Raw genomic sequence first — 20,898 nt, 5'->3', positions numbered from 1 at the left:
TATTTTGTACCTAGTTTCTTGTAGCTAATGTTTAGTGTACACTTATGTGCATCTCTTAAGCACTTCCTCTGCATTACCTAATTTAATCTTCACAGCAACCCTCTGAGGGAGGTACAGTTTAAGACCTCTTATAAACAAGGAGACGGAGGCTTTAGAGAAATTAAACAAGTTGCTTACACAAGTCGGTAGTGGAGTTGAGATTTAAGCCCACGTCTCTTTGGGATCAGAGCCAGAGCTCTTAACCTCATGCTGTGCTGCCCAGGAAATGCTTGTTTGAATAGATTGGATTTAAACTGGTCCTTAAAGAAGTAGAATGTGGGTAGAAGAGAGTGAAAAGAGTGCATGTTTGGTGGTGGATGGGGTTAGAGTGTTAGTAACAGCAGGGAAGAAGGAATTGGTATTAAATTGGAGTACTAATATAAGTAGAACTGCTTTTTGTCCCCAGAACAGTAATTAGTTCTATTTGGAAGAGTGAGATTAACATCTTAAATAATTAGAAAATGAGCATTGTTTAATTAGAGGTCAAGGGTGAGTTTTATATGAGTTGGAAAGAATTATGAAGGAACTAGTAATTGTTAAGCCTCAAAAGAGGAGTAGATTTAGGAGCGTAGTTTAGCAAACCGGATTTGGGGTCAGCCTTTACCATTGTCTTACACTGTACAGGTCATTTAGAGCTTCCAGTCCTTGGTTTCTTTTAGTGTCAAATGACAATAACATAAATTCTGTGTTTTGGCATTGTGGTTCAAAATGGATGATCTCTTCAGAGCACCTTGTAAACGGTACAGTGCTCCTGTTGCTACGGTGGGGGGTTTCAGTTCTTTTAAAATTCTAATATCACTATCCCCGACCTGTGCTTTTTATTTGAAAATAATTTCAGTCTGAGAGAAATTTTACTAGACAAAAAATTCCTGAATAGCCTCCATCTGTGTTCCTCAAATGGTGATATTTAACCACCTTGGCTTTCTCATTCTCTTTTTACATGCCTAATGTTTTTTTTCCTGAACCATTTGAGAGTAACTTAGAGACGTGATGTCCCTTTACCCCTAAAACCTTAAATATTTATTTCCTAACATACTCAGCCATAAAAAAAGAATGAAATAATGCCATTTGCAGCAACATGGGTGGACCTGTGTTGCTGCAAACAGATTATCATACTAAGTGAAGTTAAGTCAGAGAAAGACAAACATTATATGATATCGCTTATATATGTAATCTAAAAAAATAATACACATCAAGTCATTTACAAAACAAACAGACTCAGACATAGAAAACAAACCTGTGGTTACTGAAGGGGAGGGGAGGGAGGGATAAATTAGGGATTTGGGATTAGCAGATACACACTACTATATATAAAATAACAAGGACCTGCTGTATAGCACAGGGAACTATATTCAATATCTTATAGTAACCTATAATGGAAAAGAATCTGAAAAAGAATGTGTGTTTGTGTATAAACTGAATCACTGCTGGACACCTGAAACATTGTAAATCAACTATATTTCAATTTAAAAATAAATATTTCCTAAATTCAAAGACATTTTCTTAGTAACTACAGTGCCATTATCAAAATTGGAAAAGTATTATTCAGTACAATCTTAATAGCAAATCTGCAGATCTTACTCAAATTTTGCCAATTGTCTCAGTAATAACTTTGAGAGCAAATTAAAAAAAAAACAACTTCCTTCTGGTCAGAGATTCAAGCTAGGCTACAGGCTGCAGTTAGTTTTCAAGTTTGTTTAGTCACCAGTATTCTGGAACAGTTTCTCAGTCTGTCTTTGTTTTTGAAGACCTTGATATTTTTTAGAGTACAGGTTAGTTATTTGGTAGAATGTCCCTCAATCTATATTTGTCTGATGTTTCCTCTTGATTAGATTTACATTATGTGTTTTTGGCAGGAACAGCACAGGACTGATGTTGTTTTGCTTATTGCCTCATATAAGGAGGTGCATCATGTCCATTTATCTCATTATTGGCGATGGTAACTTAAACTACTTGGGTAAGTTGAATACCAACTACCTGGTATATGTCAGGTTTCACCACTGTAAAGTTAGTACTTTCTCTTTGTAATTAATAATTATATTGTTGGGAGTACTTTGAAACTATGTAAATATATTATTTCTCATCAAGATTCTTGCCTGAGTCAATAGATTGCTAAATGGTGATTTTCTAAGTCCATTATTTTTGCTACATTAGTTGACATTCTACTGTATGATCTGTCCCTTTACCCTGTTAATTCATCCATTTATTCATTTATTCATATTAGTAAGGACTCATGGATTCTTCATTTATTCAGTGGGTTGTAATCCTTTACTAGCATTATTTTATTGCTTAGTTTATGAGGCCAGTAGAAGCCCCCTTCAAGCTCAACCTCCTACTTTTGGAAGAGATCCAGACTATGTATCATCTGTATCTTCACTGATACCTCATCATATCCTATTTTCTTATCTTCTCTTCATTCTTAAGAGGAAGATATGCTGACTTCACTCCCGCCTATGCTTCACTACCTGCCTGTGCTTCACTCCCTGCCTATGCTTTATGGTTCAAAATCAAATGCTATCTAGAAATACACAGTGTTGCCGCCATCCTGTCTTTTGTCCTCTTTTCTCCACATATTTCTATCACAAATAGGTATTTTTATTAGTTTCTGTATGTGTGTGCTTCTAGAATTCCTTTACGCAAATACAAGCACATGGGGGATATATATTCCTATCTCTTCCCCACTTTTAACACAAAAGATAGTATACTGAACCTTAGTTTTTTCCCCAGTTAACTATATACCTTTCAGATCGTGGGCCTCTCACTGTCGTGGCCTCTCCCGCTGCGGAGCACAGGCTCTGGACGCGCAGGCCCAGTGGCGATGGCTCACGGGCCCAACCGCTCCGTGGCACGTGGGATCCTCCCGGTCCGGGGCACGAACCCGTGTCCCCTGCATCGGCAGGCGGACTCTCAACCACTGCGCCACCAGGGAAGCCCCCTTATCTGTTTTACAGCAGTATAGTTATTCCATTTTATGGATGTATCAGTTTTATTTAACTACTTTAGCATTTGTAGGTATAAACTACCTGTGACTGTAAACAAGCTTCTCTTGTGTTACCCCATCTATTATCACCCTCTCTGGTACCTTTATTCCTTAACCCCTTTTCTACTTCCAAATAAGTACTAGTCTTCCTTATTTAAAAAAAAAAACTTCAGTTTTATCCTGGTTTTTTTTTTTTTTCATATCATGGCTAAATTTTTGAAAATCTGATCATGCTTAACCTCTTTTGCAGCAGTTTGGTTTCCATCTTTACTATCTGGTGAAATTATAGCTTTGAAGGCTACCAGTGACTTCCTGTTGTGGTGCTAGACTGGCTTTGGTGATTAATTTAGGCATAGGAGGACAAGAAGGAGGAAAAAAGAAGAGGCTGACAAGCAGATAGGAAAAGGAGAAGCAGGAAGGCTGGGAGAAAACAATAAATTGTAAGAGAAAAAGTAGGTGAACAACATTTTTTGGCAGAAGATGTGAAATTATTTTCAAAACTAGCTTGTAACATATAGTTGGTTTCTGTGTGAAGGTGAGCTGGCTTATGGTAGGTTGAGACTGATAGGCTAGTTGGGCCTTATGGAAAGTAGCCCCCTATTTTCTATAATCATTTCTAACAGCAGAGCCTCCATTTAAAAATTTTTGCTTTCTACAATCTGGAGTTGTCATTATCTTGTCTCTATTTTGTCATTCTTATTTATATATATATATTTTTTTTTTTTTTTTTCTTGTGTGTGTGGTACGTGGGCCTCTCACTGCTGTGGCCTCTCCCGTTGCGGAGCACAGGCTCCGGACGCGCAGGCCCAGCGGCCATGGCCCACGGGCCCAGCTGCTCCGCGGCACGTGGGATCCTCCCGGACCAGGGCACGAACCCGCGCCCCCTGCATTGGCAGGCGGACTCTCAACCACTGCGTCACAAGGGAAGCCCCATTCTTATTAATACTGTCAACTATTCCAATTTCTTGTGATTATCTTGGATTTATTCTTTGCTATTCATTTCCACTTGCCACCATCATGGTTCAGGACATAACACTTTTACTTGGATTACTGCAACAGTCTTCTCACCCTATTGAGCAAATTTATTTCCTACTTTTACCCAGTGCTTTTCCTCCCTTTTCTACCCCAGTCAACACTGGACCCTGAAATTGCCATGCTAACAGTTCTCCATGCTTTGCTGGTGTCCATGCCCTTTTGTGCTCCCTTGCTTGAAAAAGCCCACCTCTCTTTAGAAATCCTGCCTCTTTAAGACCCAGATCAACTTCTTACTGGTCCATGAAGCTTTGCTTAGCTGTAACAGCTCATATGCATGTCTTATTTTCCTGAACTGGCTTATGGCCTGTACCAAATGATTTCTTGTTTCCATATTGCGGGTGTGTTCAGTTGTTGTTCCTACAAAATTGTAGTTTAAAACCATGCATTCTACTTGGGTTCTCCCAGTACACAGCAGACTGCTTGACTTTAGGAATCCCCAGGCACATTCTTATTGATTTATTGATTAAACATTTTGTAGGTTATTATTAAATGATTTTGGATACAGAGAGTCAGATCATCCAGGTACCTTGAGGGTCCGCTTCCTTGCTATCCTGTGGATGTGTACTTTTTTTAATGGGATTTTGTTTTTGTTTTTTTAACAAATGATATAATGATCTGGACCGTGACATTTTTTCAGCTCAGCAGTGTGTCTCAGAGATCTTTTCTGTAAGGCCACATTTGTTGAGGGGGTTCCCCAAGACCACCCTCGGGTTTGATGATTCACTAGGAAGGCTCACAGGATTCAGCATATAGTCATACTCATGGCTGTGAATCATTACAGTGAAAGTATACAAAGCAAAATCCGTAAAGGGAAAAGGCACATTGGACAAAATCCAGAGGAAACTAGGTAGGTATAAGCTCCCAAGATTTCTGTCCCTGTGATGTCACACAGGATGTGCTTAATTTCTCTAGCATCAAATTATGATAACATATGTAAACCTGTCTACCAGGAAAGCTGGTTAGAAATTCAGTGCCTAGGGGTTTTTTTAGGGGCTGGTTATGTAGGTACCCTCTGCCTAACGTGTACCAAAATTCCCAACTGCCATAAGAAAAGTAGGCTTTCAGCAAAACTATACTGTTTGTACTAAGCTTACCCATATCAGTTAGGGATTGGTGGGAACCTCCCTGAAATCCAAGTTCCTTGACACCAGCCAGTGGCCAACCTTGCAGTCCTTTCTTAGGATCACAGTCTCAAACCTGCTGTGTTAATAACTCCTTTCTGCACGCCATGGAAATCTATAACTCCCCTCCTTTTTTTTTTTTTAAACTAATGCGTAGTATTTCATGGTATGAGTACATTATGATTTGTTTAATTTTTCCCTACTGATTGGCCTTTAGGCTATTATTTTGCAGTATCTATTTTTGTACATTTCCTTTTGTAGAGGCTTAGATTGAAATTGATGGGTCATAAACATAGTGACATTTAAAAGTTTAATATTGATATTTCTAAGTTGCTCACCAGAGGTCCTTGCTAGTCCATATCCAACAGCAGTTTACAGGAGTATCCTTTGGAAGTGACTGTTTTTAATGATACTCATGTTGGGAATGTAGGGAAAACTGACCAAGCATCAGGAAGAGCAGTTCCAGGATGGGCTTTCTAGATCCCAGATCTGTCTTGTTGCCATTATGGACACTTGTCTTACCCATTCTCTTCCTGTTCCTAAGACACTTGGTTCACACAGTTATCTGCTTCATCTATCTCTGATCTCCCACCTTGTTGCCTTTAATCATTTGGTTGGAGGCTTGTGATCATTTTGTCTTTTATTATGGAAAATTTCAAACATACACAAAAATAAAACAGAATAAAGAACTTTCACGTACCTATTACCCAGTTTCAGCAATTGTCAACATTTTGTCAATCTTGTTTCATTTTTCTGTTTTCCTTTTTTGGGAAGATGGGGTGGGGACTGGAGTAGTAAAAGCAAATCCTAGACATGATGTTTTTAAAAAACATTTTCTTGGTACTAATTTACAAAAATAATGCATGTTCACCATAACATTTTCCATGGGGATATGCTTTTTAAAAGACATAACAATTTCCCCAAACAGTTGGTTCAGTTGTGAGGTTACTCTAGTGTCCTAGTTCAGGAGGGTATTTCCTCATGTCTTTCCTTAAATTTGTATAAAGTTATACAAATATACAAACAGACAACTTTAAAAAAATATGGGCTAACACTGTTCACAGTTCTGCAAATTGCTTTTTTTTCATTTAACAATGTTAGGGACATTCCTTCAAATCAATAAACAGATCAACTTTTTTTCAATCCAATATGCTATGCTATTATAAAGCCATTTCTTTATTGATAGACATTCAACTTTTCTGCTTTTCAACCCTTGTGAACCTTGCAGTGAACCTTCATATGCATATGGCCTTGTGTACTAGTGCTTTATTTCTGTAAGACACATTCTGAAGCATGGGGTGGCTGGATAGATTATGACTTCCTTCCTTCCTTCATTCCTGCCTCCCCCCCGCCCCCCCACGCAGTATCTTAGTTCTCCAGCCAGGGATTGAACCAGTGGCCCCTGTCGTGGAAGTGCGGATTCTTACCCACTGGTCCGCCAGGGAATTCTCAGATTATGTGTAACTTTAATTTTTAAAACTGTTACCACAATACTTTCCAAAAGGTTATAGTAGTTTTCTACCAGTAATATAAGCAAGAACCTCTTAACTTTCATTTTTGCCAGCACTGGATATTATTATTCTTGAACATTTTTGCCAGTGAAATTAGTATAAAAAAATAGTGTAGCATTATAGTTTTTTGCCTTTATTAGAAAGAAAACTCAGCAATTTATTTAAAAAAATAATATATTGAATTGGCTTTATACTAGGAAATGCAAAGCTTGGTTGAATACTAGAAAATCCATCGATAGAGTTAATCATATCAGTGATCAAAAGACAGAAATTCTGTAACCATTTCAATAGATAGAAAAAAGAAATCTAAGAGAATATAGCATGCATTCATGACTGGATCTCCGAGCAAACCAGAAACAGAACAGCCTTTTACTTTTTAAACAGTAAAATTTAATATTAATACTGGAAAATTTTTAATATTTAAGTTTTTGAATACTTACATAGCTCAGAAACTAAAATACTGTATGAAAAGGTTTATACAGTGAGATCTCCCTTCCTCTCGGGCCCCAAATGCTTAGTTCCTTCTGCTTCCTCCCTCACAATTACTATTAGTTTCTTAGGTGTTCTTTTAGAGTCATTTTAGACACATACAGATGAATATGAATACATAGGCTCTCTCACATTATACACAAATGGTAGAATACTGTGTACTCTGTCATGCACCTTGCATTTTTCATGAGTGTTTTTTTTAAAAAGACAGGCATTTTTGCTCACTTCTGATAGCTTTTTAGCTACTCTCCTACTTCTCTTTCTTCTTAAAACAAACAAAAAACCCCCACAAAACGATTGAACTCCTCAAGTATGGACTTTACAACTATTCACTGGTTGTGGTCTAGTTGTTTCTCCCACATTGTCCTCCCACAAACATTCACAAAATAAAAAATACTGAAATTGCTGTCTTAAATATCACCAATGCCTGGTCCCCTCTTGTTAAAACCAGTGGTGGTTTAGTCTTTGTCTTTGAGTCTTTTGCAGTTCTTGCTCCTGATTATACACCCCATGGTTTTTGGAACTCCAATACTTTGCATTTCCTGTAGTACATTGTTCTTAAGTGTTCTTATAAAAGGTGGAAGGAAATAAGAAAAGGATTGTGGAGGCACACAGTCTGGAGAAAAGATAAAAGTGAGAAGATCTATCACTTAACCTATCTAAAGGAAAAGGATTATTCTCTATGGCTTCTGAAAAGAGAGCTAGTACTTTGGGAGGTATTATGGTGTAGGGGAAAGGAAGGACCATGACTTTGAGAACCAAGATTTGAATCCTTACTCCACTGTATACTAGCCGTATGACCTTGGACAAGTCGCTTAACCTTTCTGAGCTTCAGTTTCTTCATCTATAGAAGGGAAACCTGTCCCTATCGTTTTAAAAAAGTGACAAATGGGAAAATATATTTAAACTGCCCAGCATAGTCACTGTAACATTTTAATCACTCAGAGGTTTGTTCTCATTCCTAGATCCAGAACTTGCATATTTGAGATATTTTGCTACTAACTTTCAAGGGATGAATGATTGCTGACTGGAATGTCGTCTTTGTGGAGCATGTGCAACTTAACATGTACAACATGGACAACTTAGACCTATCAGATCCATCGACCCTTATTCCTTTTGATAGATATGGTGAAAGATAGAATCAAATATCTTATATGACTCTCTACTACCATTTAAATTCTGAAAGTCGAAGTGTTTAGGTATATTTATATATATTTTTTCCAGTTGGCTTTCTGAAGGAGATGTGGGAAAAGTGTGGTTAGTTGGTGGTGATGACAGTATTGAAGAAGAGAACTTTTTTCTCTTATGCTTCTGGTATCAACTGATACTATAATATTTCCTTGAGGAAATATGGTTCATCTTATAAGTACTAAAGAGACCATTTTTGGTCAGGAAAACATTTGCTAATGTCATCAAAATGAAGTTTGAGAAGGGAGAAAAAAATTCCGGTTAAATAGTAAAGGAACATCCCATAGAGTAAAATTATAGTGATGTAGAACAAGGTTAGAAAAGGACTTGTCTGTAATTCACAGGCAAACACAAAGAACAAATGCTAAAGATTCCTGAGTTTCTGCATAATAAGTGACCCTAAATATCTTGAGAAAAGTAGAGTGAATACAGTCTTAGAGATGCCACTGAGAATCGGTGAGAGGGGTTCCTGACTAGGCATTTGAGTTGCTTACTCAAATGTGTTAAGTAAGCATTCTTCATTTAAACCTGACAGAAATGCTAGGAAGTAGGTGCATACGGTAATTTATCCCCAGTTTTAATGAAGAAACTGAGGCTGAAGGAGTTTAAGTATTTGGAGCTAGTAAACAGCTTTGGTTGAGTAACATGACAATGATGTAACTTATTGCTTTTGTTTACGAATTTATTCTTTCTCTCACATGCTATGGCTATCTCAGCCTTGGCTTCCAGGATTACAGTGAGTGAGCTTGCTCAGTCTCATTACCTCCCTCACACAGAATGCTAGAGAATGAGTCATGATTACAGTTGGCTTGAATCTGTTTTGCTACTCTATTAGCCATATGACAGTGCTGCTTTGAACAAAACGGAATGAAATACAGCAACAGTTATCATCCTCTTCTTCCAACTTCTGATTTTAGCAGTTGTATAGTTAACTTTACTAAATTATCATCAATTTACATAATGTCACTCATTTTGTTTTTCATGGTCTCCCTGCGTCTTCTCTCAGTTTCTTCCATCAGCAAAGCCAACTTAAGTTTTGTGTAATCTCAATGGAGTGCACCTATAGCACCCCTTCTAGTTTTGTATGTATTTGTCTGTGTTTCTCATTTTATCTTCTACTGCATCCCCACTGCCATATGCATTCCAGCCTTAATGAATTATTTACAATTTCCCAAGTGTCTAGTTCTTGTCCCTTGAACCTTCTCTGCCTGGTATTCATAATGTCCCCCCTGGAAAGCTTCCTCAGGGCAGAGTTAGGTACTTTTTCTTTATGTATTGATTTTCTTTAAGTATCTCGTGATTTTTGGTTGTCTGTTGATATTATGAATGAAGGTTTAGGTTCTAGACTCTAGGGTAATTAATGTAGGTAACTTGAGTGTTTCCTCCATCTTTGTGTAGATTTCATTACCCAGTAGTCCCCTACCTTGAAAGGGTTGGGGGGATGCTGATGGGGAGCCCTGTGTATGTGAAGGGTGTTGATTGTTTTTTTGGATTTAAATGCATTTGCTACCTGTGGCCATGTAGCCATATAGGAATGGAAAGTGGATGGAAAGAGCTGAGTAGTTGTGGCCTTTCTATTCCTTATGCAGTCTTTGCTCTGTGCCTATTTTGCTCAACCAGCTCTAATCTTGGAGCCTCTCTGGAGCTCTACCACAGGATGGTACATACAGCCATTTAAGACTTCTCTTGTGTTTATTCTTAGGTTGCAGCTTCCTTTGCTCTTGTATATTCATCAGCTCTGAATAGATTTAGTACCCTTTTCCCTATCATTTCAGTGAGGGAGAGTAGAAAGGAGGAGACGAATACATTTGCCCATTCATTTTGAAATCCCGAGCCAGAGGTTCTGTTGACAAATTTGAACATTTCTGATTTTAAGAATTGAAACAAACTTACTTACATTAGTACATTATGGATTGTTTCCCAAGTATTGATAGAATAGTTTAGAATGTTTATAGGATATGAAATTAGTATAATGCTAAAATACAAATCATCTATTTATGAATAAGTTGTGTTCTAAAAATAGGTATAAAGCTTTTTAGAGCAAGGAGAGCTGAAGATACCCCAGATACCTGGTCAGGAGAGGATTGTGGGGAAGGTTCCAGGCATTGCCATTAGCTACTAATTGATAATTGGGGCCAGAAGCAAGGTAACTCTGCTCATGAGATGTTGTTTACATGCTAGAATTGGAGGAAGTTGCTTGTTTCCCAGTGTAAAATTTGCTAACTTTAGGTTGTCTTCCTTGATATAACATTAAGATAAAAGCTCTACTACTTGTGGCTTACTAAAGAAAAGTACTGTGCAGTGGCTGTATAGTTAGACTGAGGTTGCAAGTTGTGTTTTATTTCAATGAATGATAAAAGAATAATTTGCCATGTCTTCTAATAAGAGTGAAAATGAATCTATATGCAACATTACTGTTATTAATTCATTTTGGGAAAGTTAATTGCAACTGTGTGGTTCAGGGATTTAGTGCAAGAAGAAGAACAGTTGATGGAAGAAAAGAAAAAGAAAAAAGACGACAAGAAAAAGAAGGAAGCTGCTCAAAAGAAGGTAGTATATGTATAAACTAATTATTTATATTAAGCAGTTTAAACATAGATTAAAAAAGAAAATTACTCTTATCGGATTATGTAAAGCATTTGATTTAATGTTTTAACTTCAGTGGAGATTCATTTTAATATTTAATGTCTTTGAATATGCATTAATAGTAACTTGTTAAGTGTGTACAATTTAATGCATAGTTATTTGATTTTGCAATAATTTTTCTTGAAGGTAAGTGCTTTGCATAGGTCTTTATTTTTCGATTAGGTGCTCCTAGGTTTTCATAATACATCATTTTATAGTGAGAAGAGCGTGGAATTTGTAGCTGCATAGAGAGGCTTTGAAAGCAGGCTCTCCCACATAGCGTACAGAACAGTGTGGCCGTCAACTTTATTTAGCCTCTCTGGGCCTTAGTTTCCTTATGTTTTGTAAAATGAGAGTTGAATAAAATAAGATAATGTAACACATACACATAATAGAAAATAAAGTAATAAAGGAAATAGTAATAAACATAATAGGAAACAAAGTGTCAATTTCCTTTTCTCTTTTTATTTAGTACCTGGGCTGATTTTTTTAATTTGAAGATTATGTTAAGATATTTAAAAATAAGCCTAAGACATAATTGCTGCAAAAGATCTTTAACCAATACATTAATCAAAAACTGTAATCAAAGCAACACAAATTGCAGAAAAATAAAAGATGCCTGTAAAGATTTTTCCAAATTAATACTAGAGGCTGATGACAGTTAACTGAGCTAGGCACTCATCTCCTGCTACACCAACGTTTCAGGGACCTTAAAAATGTTCTAAAAGACCCAGTGACGTTACTGTTCCATTTCTGTATTCTAATGAAAAGTTATGATTTTAATTTTTAATATATACCTTTCTTGTGCTAGGAACTGGATATAGACTAGAGCAACATCGTTATCTCCACACTATTTAGTAGGGAAAAACAGGATACAAAACTATGGCAGGTAGGGATCTGTTGAAGCACAGAGAGAAGTGTTTAACTCAGCCTGAAATGGGGTAGAGGGACAGGGAAGTTTTCTTAGAATAGAAATTAGCCAAGTGAATAAGGAGCAGAATGGAAAATGATTCCAGCAGTATAAACTGAGAATTAAGTGTCTGTAGCCTGTATGTGTTAAAGTATGGGTTTTGATTGCAGGGGGTGGTGGTGGGAAGGAGCCAAGTGTAGAAGTGTCGGGGTGAGACTGGAGGGGTTGGTCATAGCTGTTGGCACTTCTCCCATTTTGGCCATTGGGTGTTGGGGAAAACACCAAAGACATTTTAGTAGAGTGACATAAAAGTTTGTATTTTAAAATTGTATTTAGAACCTTGGCCAGTTGTAGAATTGGATTGGAAGGGGTAGAAACTAGAGACTGAGATATTGGTGAAGGGACTATTAAAAGAATCCATAGAATTTGTTGAAAGGACATGAAAGGAGAGTAACCTGGATTGACTTCTAGGTTCCAGAGTGAGTGGCTGAGTACATTTTGGGAGCAGTTAACCAGGTTAGGGGATACACAGAAAGGGGAAAAGAAATATAATTCAGTTCTGAACTTGCAGGGTTTAGGGTGTGATGAAGTGAGTAAACTGGGGAAGAGCAGAGTACAGAGCACTGTGGAGGATTAAGAGTGATGAGGATGAGTTGATTTAATAGGTGACCCTTGTTGTCGGCCGTTTGTTAACTCAAGAGTGATGGGAAGAGATGCATTGGGAATTGTCATAGGGTTTGGAATAGACTCCTAGTATAGAGTTTTGGCATTGATAATGCCTTAGGCCTCTGTTTCATTTGTACAACATAATGATTCAATATTTGTGTATGAATTGTGAAATGATCACCCCAGTAAATCTGGTTAATCATATCCATACCTAATTGGAGAATTTTTTTTCTTGTAATGAGAACTTTTAAAATTTTAAATATTGTATTTTTAAATATGTAATGTGAGTATAATTTTTAAGTTGTAACATATACAAATAAATGACTCTAATTGTTAAAGTTTACCTTTATATTCTTTATAACCAAATCGAAATCACCAAGGCAGTGTCTTTAACACACGAATGATGATTTTCGTGGCGTTTGGCCCCTCACAAAATATGAAGTGAGTTCTTCATACTGTTTACCACTCCATCCCTGCCTCACTCACTGTAGGGTTCCAGGCTCTCACCCCAACTGTGTCCCACTGGAACCATCATCAGAGATACGGTTCCATAGCCATTAGAGAGATGGGGAGGGTTTTTTTTTCCCCCTTTCTTTTGTCAGATCTTCAGCATTAATAGGGATTCCTATGTATCCTATAGAAAAAGTAATATCTAGTGATTGAACACAATATAAAGGAATATTTAATATCTCTAATAAATGTTAAGCTTAGTAGACTAATGCCACTGTAAATAAGACTGTTCTCTGAATTCTAGATAACCAGCTTACAACTGAATTTGAATACAACCCATTGGTGAAATGAGGACAGCTGGTATTTCTGTAGGCTGTTACCAAATAGCTCTTTAAAAACAAAATAAAAGGAAAAATATCCCAAGTTGGCACACTTATAGCCCATATGATATATTGTGAGTCACAGAAGTTTTAAGATAAGTTTCCTGGAGCTTGTCTTTTGTCTGTCGTAGGAGCCAGCAGGTGTATCCAGGTAGGTGACAGAGATCTCCATAAGCTAGGGAGACAGGCCCATTTATATAAATGTTGAAACATGAATTCACTATGGTGAAAACAATCTGTCTGTTTTATGTAATCTATGCACACTTTGAAAAAAACTATATGTTTTTGTTTCTGAAAAGACTTCAGATGCTGTTTTAATCCATTCATTTTATATATAAGGAACACAAGCATTAAAATGAGTTAAGTGTCACCATCAGGGTGACAGAACAGGAATAGAATTGAAATCTTCTTATTCCCCTAGGTTTTCCAAAACTCGGTGCTATGGCTTTATCCTTTTGGTACAGAACATTATCTTATACTTTTACTTTATTTTTCACCAACTAAAGGTGAACTTTAAAGCTGGAGATAATATGGTGGTTTTTATAAGGCATTTAATAAGTCTTTATGCCATGAATACAGAGAACAGATTTAACAGTCCCTAACTGTGGTCTTTTAAAGAAATTTAAATTCAGATCAGAGTTAATTTCTATTTTAAATAAAAAACTAGATATACAACTCCTTATATAAACAATTAGACACCAAACAAAGCTCACTGCACTATTTGTACTATGATAGTTTTTCTAATTTTGTCTGTTAAATATCAATTTAAATATTTAAATTCCTTAAAAAATTTTTGACACAAAATTACATGGTTTTTATTTTCAGTTCCATACATCTCTAGTTAATAATAGAAATCAATGGATGATTTTTTATTTTTTGAAAAGCCTTCTGTTTCACATCTAAGAATTATGGCTATTTGCTTACCTTCTGATTCTAGGCTCAGAAAATAATTTGATATAGCACAGGAATGTAGTTTCTGTACTTAAGAAAAGGGTAACAGTAGTAGTAGTAGGTTGTTATCATGGATTTATCTCTAGGTTCTGTTTTTAGAAGAAATTTCTAGATGGAATCTTGAGGGAAATGTAGTGAGGAGGAAAAAGGAGGATGAGAAATAGGTTAATTATAGAGGGATCATTTAGTATAAACTTTACTTTAAACATGTAATTGTAGTTCCTAGAAAGCATATAATGGTTGAGGGTTGGAAGGAGGCACCAACACAAATTGGGATCTTTCGGTTGAGAATGTTTAAAAGTCAGTGTTCATGGATATTTTTGTTATTGTGTTAAAAGCTTGAAGGGATTTTTATAAAAGGCTTTGTGGATTTAAATGTACTCATTTCGAGCTTAAATTAGACTTATGTTGTAGAAAACTTCCAATTTCATTCCTCCTTTTTGGAAATTTTAGTATTTACTAGTTATGTCTCCCAAAGGCTGTTTTGTTCTGAGACTAGAGACCATATTCATCAGTCTAAGTAGCAAATTTTCTCAGTAACCTAAGTGGTAATATAACCAGGCCTGGAGCATTGTACTCATCAACGGCAGTTAGGTATTGTCTTTACAGTCCTGGCCCTTATTTAAGCTTACTCTTCTCTTTTCTTTTTTAAAAATATAATTCAGCAGACCTGGGTTCTAGACAGTGTGCTGGTTGCTGAGAAATCACAGAAAAGATCTCTAACCAGTAATTATCTCATTTAAAATAAGTGAATCAAACTATTAATTCTTTAGTCCTTGTTTTAGTTTCTAATACCTGGCACTGTTAAGACATTTTAGATGATTAGAAAAAGAGGAAAAAAGTAGGACCTGGGAGCTGGGAGTGAGTTTGAGTCAAGTTTATGCGAGGAAGGAGCCAAAGCATGGGTGAGTAGGGCACTAGGGAATATCTGTTGAATGCTTTCTGTATGCTAGGCACTGTCCTAAGCGTGCTCTCTTTTTTTTTTTCCCCTAAGCTCTTTATATGAGTTCAGTCCTTTTAGCCTCACAACAACTCTGAGGTACGTGTTTTTGTTCCTGTCTTATAGATAAGGAAACCAAGCTTTAGAGAAGTTAACTAATTCTGACCAAGGTCACACTGTAAATGGTGGGGCCAGGAGTCAAAGCCGGGCAGTCTGGCTTCAGACTCTGAGCTCTTAACCACTGAGGTGTACTTAGGGGTCGAGGAGCTGGGACAAGTGGTGCAGAGCCTGACAGAAACAAAGCACCTGGCGTGGACCTGGCATGGGTGTGTCTGCCACTTGTCTGATGCCTTCACTAATAAACTGAGGCAATGGTGATAATTGCTTGTGGAATCACAGCTCAGGTGTTTTGTTTTTAAGAAAAAAATATTCAAAATAGAAATACTTTTGCTTCTCAGTTTGCCAGAATCCTTTAATTCTGTTGTACAAGATCCACAGTGATACCTCACGTTTGAATAGTATTATTTATCCAGAAAAGATCTTTTTATATTTTACTTGAGCCCTACAATAGCCCTGAAAAGGTAAGCAGAACAGTTTTTTTTTCTCCTTCTCCATTTGAGGGATTAGGAAACTGAGACCCAGAGGGTTTAAATGACAAGGTCATTTAAAAGTAAGACAAACAAAAAAAAACAGTTGAAGTTAATTTTAATATATTTTATATAACCCAGTATATCCAAAATATTACTATTTCAACATGTAGTCAGTATAAAATATTATCAATGAAATTATTTACCTTTTTAAAAAACACTGAATAATAGAAATCTGGTATGTATTTTGTGCATATCACTTCACACTAGCTCTGTTTCAGTGGTCAGTAAACACATGGGATAGTGGCCACCATTTTGAACAGTGCAGACAAATATTCTTAAAATCACTGACCCCACTTGGAAAATTCTCTTTTTGATAGTTTGAGTAATATACAAGTTCCCTGGACCAACCAACAAAAACCTATTTGAACGAAATGGAACTCTTTCAGTTCCATTTCCTCCTAATCGGGAGCTCTTGGGTTCTATTACTTATATTCTTTCACTATATTAGTTGGTGTTCTGATGGGTGTCCTTCAGACACTCCTTTGAGTGTCCCCTGGTGCTGTTCTCTGTAGATGACACAATACTGAATGAGGTGGATCATTGTTCTCAAGCAACATGAAGGTTTCTTTCCCAAAGGAGTTGGCATAGTAGATATCCTTTATGCTGTAAGGCCTAGAAGAGCAACACTGTATATCTTGGGGTTTAGTAATGTGGTCATGGTTTCTATGTACTGTAGCCTAGTTTCCTTTGGAAGTAAACTGTGGAAGAGACCAGGTGAGTTAAACAAAAAAAACCAAAACAGCGCACAAAACAACACACAATCTGTTTTCAACATGCAGAATAATTTCCGTGTTTATTTTTTTGGGTTTCAGAAAATTATGTTATCTTATAGTTTGACATGATGCTTGTAATACTTGGAAGTATTCAGATACTGAGTTCTCTCTAATAAGACTATTTTTCTATTACCAGATTTTAAAAACAATTTCTTCCAGAAATAAATGAAGTGTTCAAGCTAGTTGACTGGTCTTTTGCCATTGTCCTTCCATCAATTTTTTTTTTTTTAATTTTCGATCCATATAAAGTAGAAGATGGGCCTCCATTATTTTATGTGTCACTAGTGCTCTAAAACTTGGTAAAGTACTTCAGTGCCTAGATCGACTCTGGCTCTCCGGGGAAAGATTAATGTTTGGTGTGGCTTCAATATTATGGTAATTGCCATATAGTTCTTTACCATATAGTTCTATAATGATATAATTTTAAAAATGGTGTTTTTCGTAACAATTTAATATGACTAAGCAAAATGAATTATCCTGCCCTATGACAGTTAAGAAAAGCTTTATCTTCATTTAGAAGCAATTCCTGGTTATTCAGTTACTAATTATTCAGTCTTCCCTCACCTCCCTGCCTATCCTTGTATCTTTTTCTTTTAGGATTCCCACACAGTTGGGCATAATCAAAAAGTTGATTTTCACTTGTGGCCTTTGTCTGTAATCAGTTCTTCTTGAGGCCCTTGAAGTTTGAGCCAGCCACCTTGAGGCAGTCCTACTGTCCTCAAGCCCCTCTCCCTGTTGTGTCAGAGACAGTGGAAGTAGGGGCAGGCATGGGAAGCAGGGCCCATGTCAGCTTAACTTCAGAACACAGTCATTTTAATTGAATTGTCAGATGTGTCAGAAATGACAAATGTTTCAAAATTTTTCCCACCCAAAAATACTTAAAAATTCACCATGCTTAACTGTAGCAGCCTAACTTCCAGGAGTTAAATGTATTAACTAATTTGGCCAAAGAAGCTTTATGCAGCTTTTCTTCCAGAAAACTTAATTCATGTTTTATCATGTGATACAAGAAAATTTGAAGCCCTTTAAACATTTGAAAAACTCATTAGATCCATTAAAGGTAAAGGTGACAGTTATATAATTTTAAAACTAAATGAAGAGAAGTTCCATTTATCATTATTATTATTATACTGTCATACAATGGTGTCTTTTCTGCTTTGTGACTAAAGCATTTCCAGAATTTTTTTTTACTAATAAACATTGTGTCAGGGACAATGGGGCACATCTGTGGGAAAAGCATGCTTTTTTTGCATATCTTTTCCTATGCAGTTCATCTAAGTGACAAATTCCTTATTTAATAAAAATGTGTATGTCTTATGTAATAGTAATATATGAGCATTTTATCATAACAGTCCATTTCTTTCAGTTTCATATTTACATTGTTTTTTGTTTGTTTGTTTTTATTTTAGGCCACTGAACAAAAAATCAAAGGTACGTTGTTTAAAGCTATTTTTTATTCTTTTTTTCATTAAAGGAAGGTTGTTGATATGCATTTTTATTCACCTCCAGGATGGGAGAGAGAAGAGCATGAAAGGAACAGGGGGTGGGGACAGACTTCTTCAGTGACATCACCGTGGAGTCATCTTTTGGGGTTTATGATTTATTGTAGTATATATTAATTACCACCTTAAAAATATAGTTTCGAGACCTACCTTACATTTATCTCCTAGAATAAACACCACTTCCTAACATACTTCCTTGATTGGAGTCTTTGAGCACATGTGCCTTTCCTTCAGTCTTCCATCTAAAAGTCTTCTTGTCTGGAGCTACCTCTAGGACTTTATTCCTGGTTCTCTGTATAATATTGTCCCCCACTCCTTCCTGTAGGCAGACTGACATCCATCCTATATTATCACTGAGAATAGTAGATTGCTAACATTATGGTTAGGTTGGACAGCCCCCAGTACATGCCAAGCAAAAGACTTCAGGGTGGTAAAGAAACAGGAACCTAATTCCTCTCACATCCTGAATCAGGAGTTCTTCACCTTCCCAGGAGTTGACTACCTGTAATGAAAGGTGTAGGGCTCTCTGATGCTGAACTTGTTAGGCCTAAAGATTCTGAATTTTTACATAAGCTATACCAAAAGTATAATCTCTGCATTTGGCTGATACTGCACTCAAAACTGCTTGTTTTTATTAGAGGTTAAGGTAAGGCATTGCTTTTTTTTTTTTAAATAAATTTATTATGTTTTTATTTTTGGCTGCATTGGGTTTTCGTTGCTGCGTGCAAGCTTTCTCTAGTTGCGGCAAGCAGGGGCTACTCTTCATTGTGGTGCATGGGCTACTCTTCGTTGCGGCGGCTTCTCTTGTTGCGGAGCACGGGCTCTAGGTGCGTGGGCTTTGGTAGTTGTGATGTGCGGGCTCAGTAGTTGTGGCTCGTGGGCTCTAGAACGCAGGCTCAGCAGTTGTGGCGCATGGGCTTAATTGCTCAGCAGCATGTGGGATCTTCCCGGACCAGGGCTTGAACCTGTGTCCCCTGCATTGGCAGGTGGATTCTTAACCACTGTGCCACCAGGGAAGTCCAAGGCATTGCTTAAGGTAACATTTTTAGGTGCAGTTGTATGAGAGTGAACAAGAACAGATAAGGAAGACCTTTTTGAGGTTGTGAGTCTTAAAGATGAGACAGCCGGTCAAAGAAAGAATGAAATGGCAGAGGGATCAGCATGATTGAAGGCACAGAGACAAGACATAATGTGATGTTATGTGCATTGGTGGTATTCCAAGAGCATTAAATACCTAGTGATAAGTGGTCAGGGTTGAAGGGTTTTTTGAAGGAGGTAGGCAGGGGCCAGGTCAGAGAGGGCCTTATATGCTAAATGTACTCAAGGAGCCACTGAAGAGCTTAAGAAGAGGTTTTGTTTTTTGTTTTTTCATTCTTTTAAATCTAGCAATTACTTACATGGAAAGTTTTGGTTGAAAGATGGGCAGGGATTTGAAAGATGGAGCTAACAGAAAAAAGACACTGGGCAGAAGAGGCAGGTGGACAAGAAGAGGGAGTATTCAGAGAATGAGTATTGGGGTGTTAAAGGGAAGGGGCCGAATATAGGCATAGAGGTAGGGGGAACCAGAGGACGGACTTCATGCTGCTTAAAGAGTGGAGAGCTAGCAAAGGTTCTTGCATTTAGAGGTCATGGTCATAAGCTATGCTTTAAGAACATTTCTTTGTCAGTTGTGTCTAGTGTCACCAAAAAGGAGCAGTACCAGAGAGAGAAGAGAAGGAATAGGGTAATGAGGATTTGAACTGAGGTCTTGACAGTAGAGGTAGGAGATGGATGACAGATGTTTGAGATGTAATTGACAGGATTGGCAACTGGTGAGATCAGAAGGTGATATTGTGGCTTTGAATTTGGATGTCTAAGAAAGTTACAGGGATGTGGAATGATGTAGGGAGTAGCACTGCCAAATTAATTCAGTAGGAACGTGGGGAATTCCCTGGCAGTCCAGTGGTTAGGACTCTGAGCTTCCAGTGCAGGGGCCACAGGTTCCATTACTGGTTGGGGAACTAAGGTCCTGCAAGCCTTGTGGCGTGGCCCCCCCAAAAAAAAATTTTAGTAGGAACATGACCAAATTAATTTTCTTAAAATTCCACTTTTCTCACACCACTTGCCTGGATAGGAATGTTAAGTTGTTCCTTTGCTTCAAAACCAAACTCCTGGTTGACTTTCAAGTCCCGCTTTAATCTGACCTCCCATGATCTAAGCAACTTGTTTCCCATCACTCCTTTATACTTTTCAGATCATTCTTATCTTTTTCATGTTCATTCCTGTTTGTTTCTTTTTGATCCCATTTCTTAGCCAAGGATGCCTTTCAGCTTTTCTAACGCTCTCAGAACTCATCTTCTAGTGGATCTCTCTAACTGCCCTTGATCCTTCCCTTTCCATTTTCTTAGGATGTTGTGATGTGTATTAAGCTTGGGGCACTCACTATTCTATCTTAGATTTTTGACTGGTCCATGGATATTTGTTTCTTCAGACATGACCTTTGAGTACCTACTGCTTACATCCTTTCCAAATGTAAGTCATTCTTTTACATCCATACATAAAACATGAACATGTTTGAATCTTTTTTTTAGATTTTCCACAATTCTGAGAATGTTAGGCTGAGTATATGAAAGTCACTTCAAAATGCTTCATGTTGTTTTGCCAACTATTTTACTCACTTCATCCTTCTTTTGATGGCAGCTCCCTTCA

General features: G+C 37.2%; 1 protein-coding gene across 4 annotated transcripts in view; it reads left to right on the top strand.

Annotated features, from left to right (window-relative positions):
* The window catches only part of TNRC6A (trinucleotide repeat containing adaptor 6A), a 96,083-nt gene that overhangs the window by 11,548 nt on the left and 63,637 nt on the right, over nt 1-20,898 (top strand). For all 4 annotated transcript variants that reach the window (XM_082857512.1, XM_082857513.1, XM_082857510.1 and 1 more), the window contains 2 exons: nt 10,826-10,913; nt 18,118-18,139. In XM_082857512.1, coding sequence (XP_082713638.1) covers nt 10,826-10,913; nt 18,118-18,139 — 110 coding nt within the window. The remainder of the gene's footprint in view (nt 1-10,825; nt 10,914-18,117; nt 18,140-20,898) is intronic.

The sequence above is a fragment of the Leucopleurus acutus genome (assembly GCF_964270905.1).
Source record: "Leucopleurus acutus genome assembly, chromosome: 16".
Lineage (NCBI taxonomy): Eukaryota > Metazoa > Chordata > Mammalia > Artiodactyla > Delphinidae > Leucopleurus > Leucopleurus acutus.
This window is presented reverse-complemented; position numbering and strand designations above follow the sequence as displayed.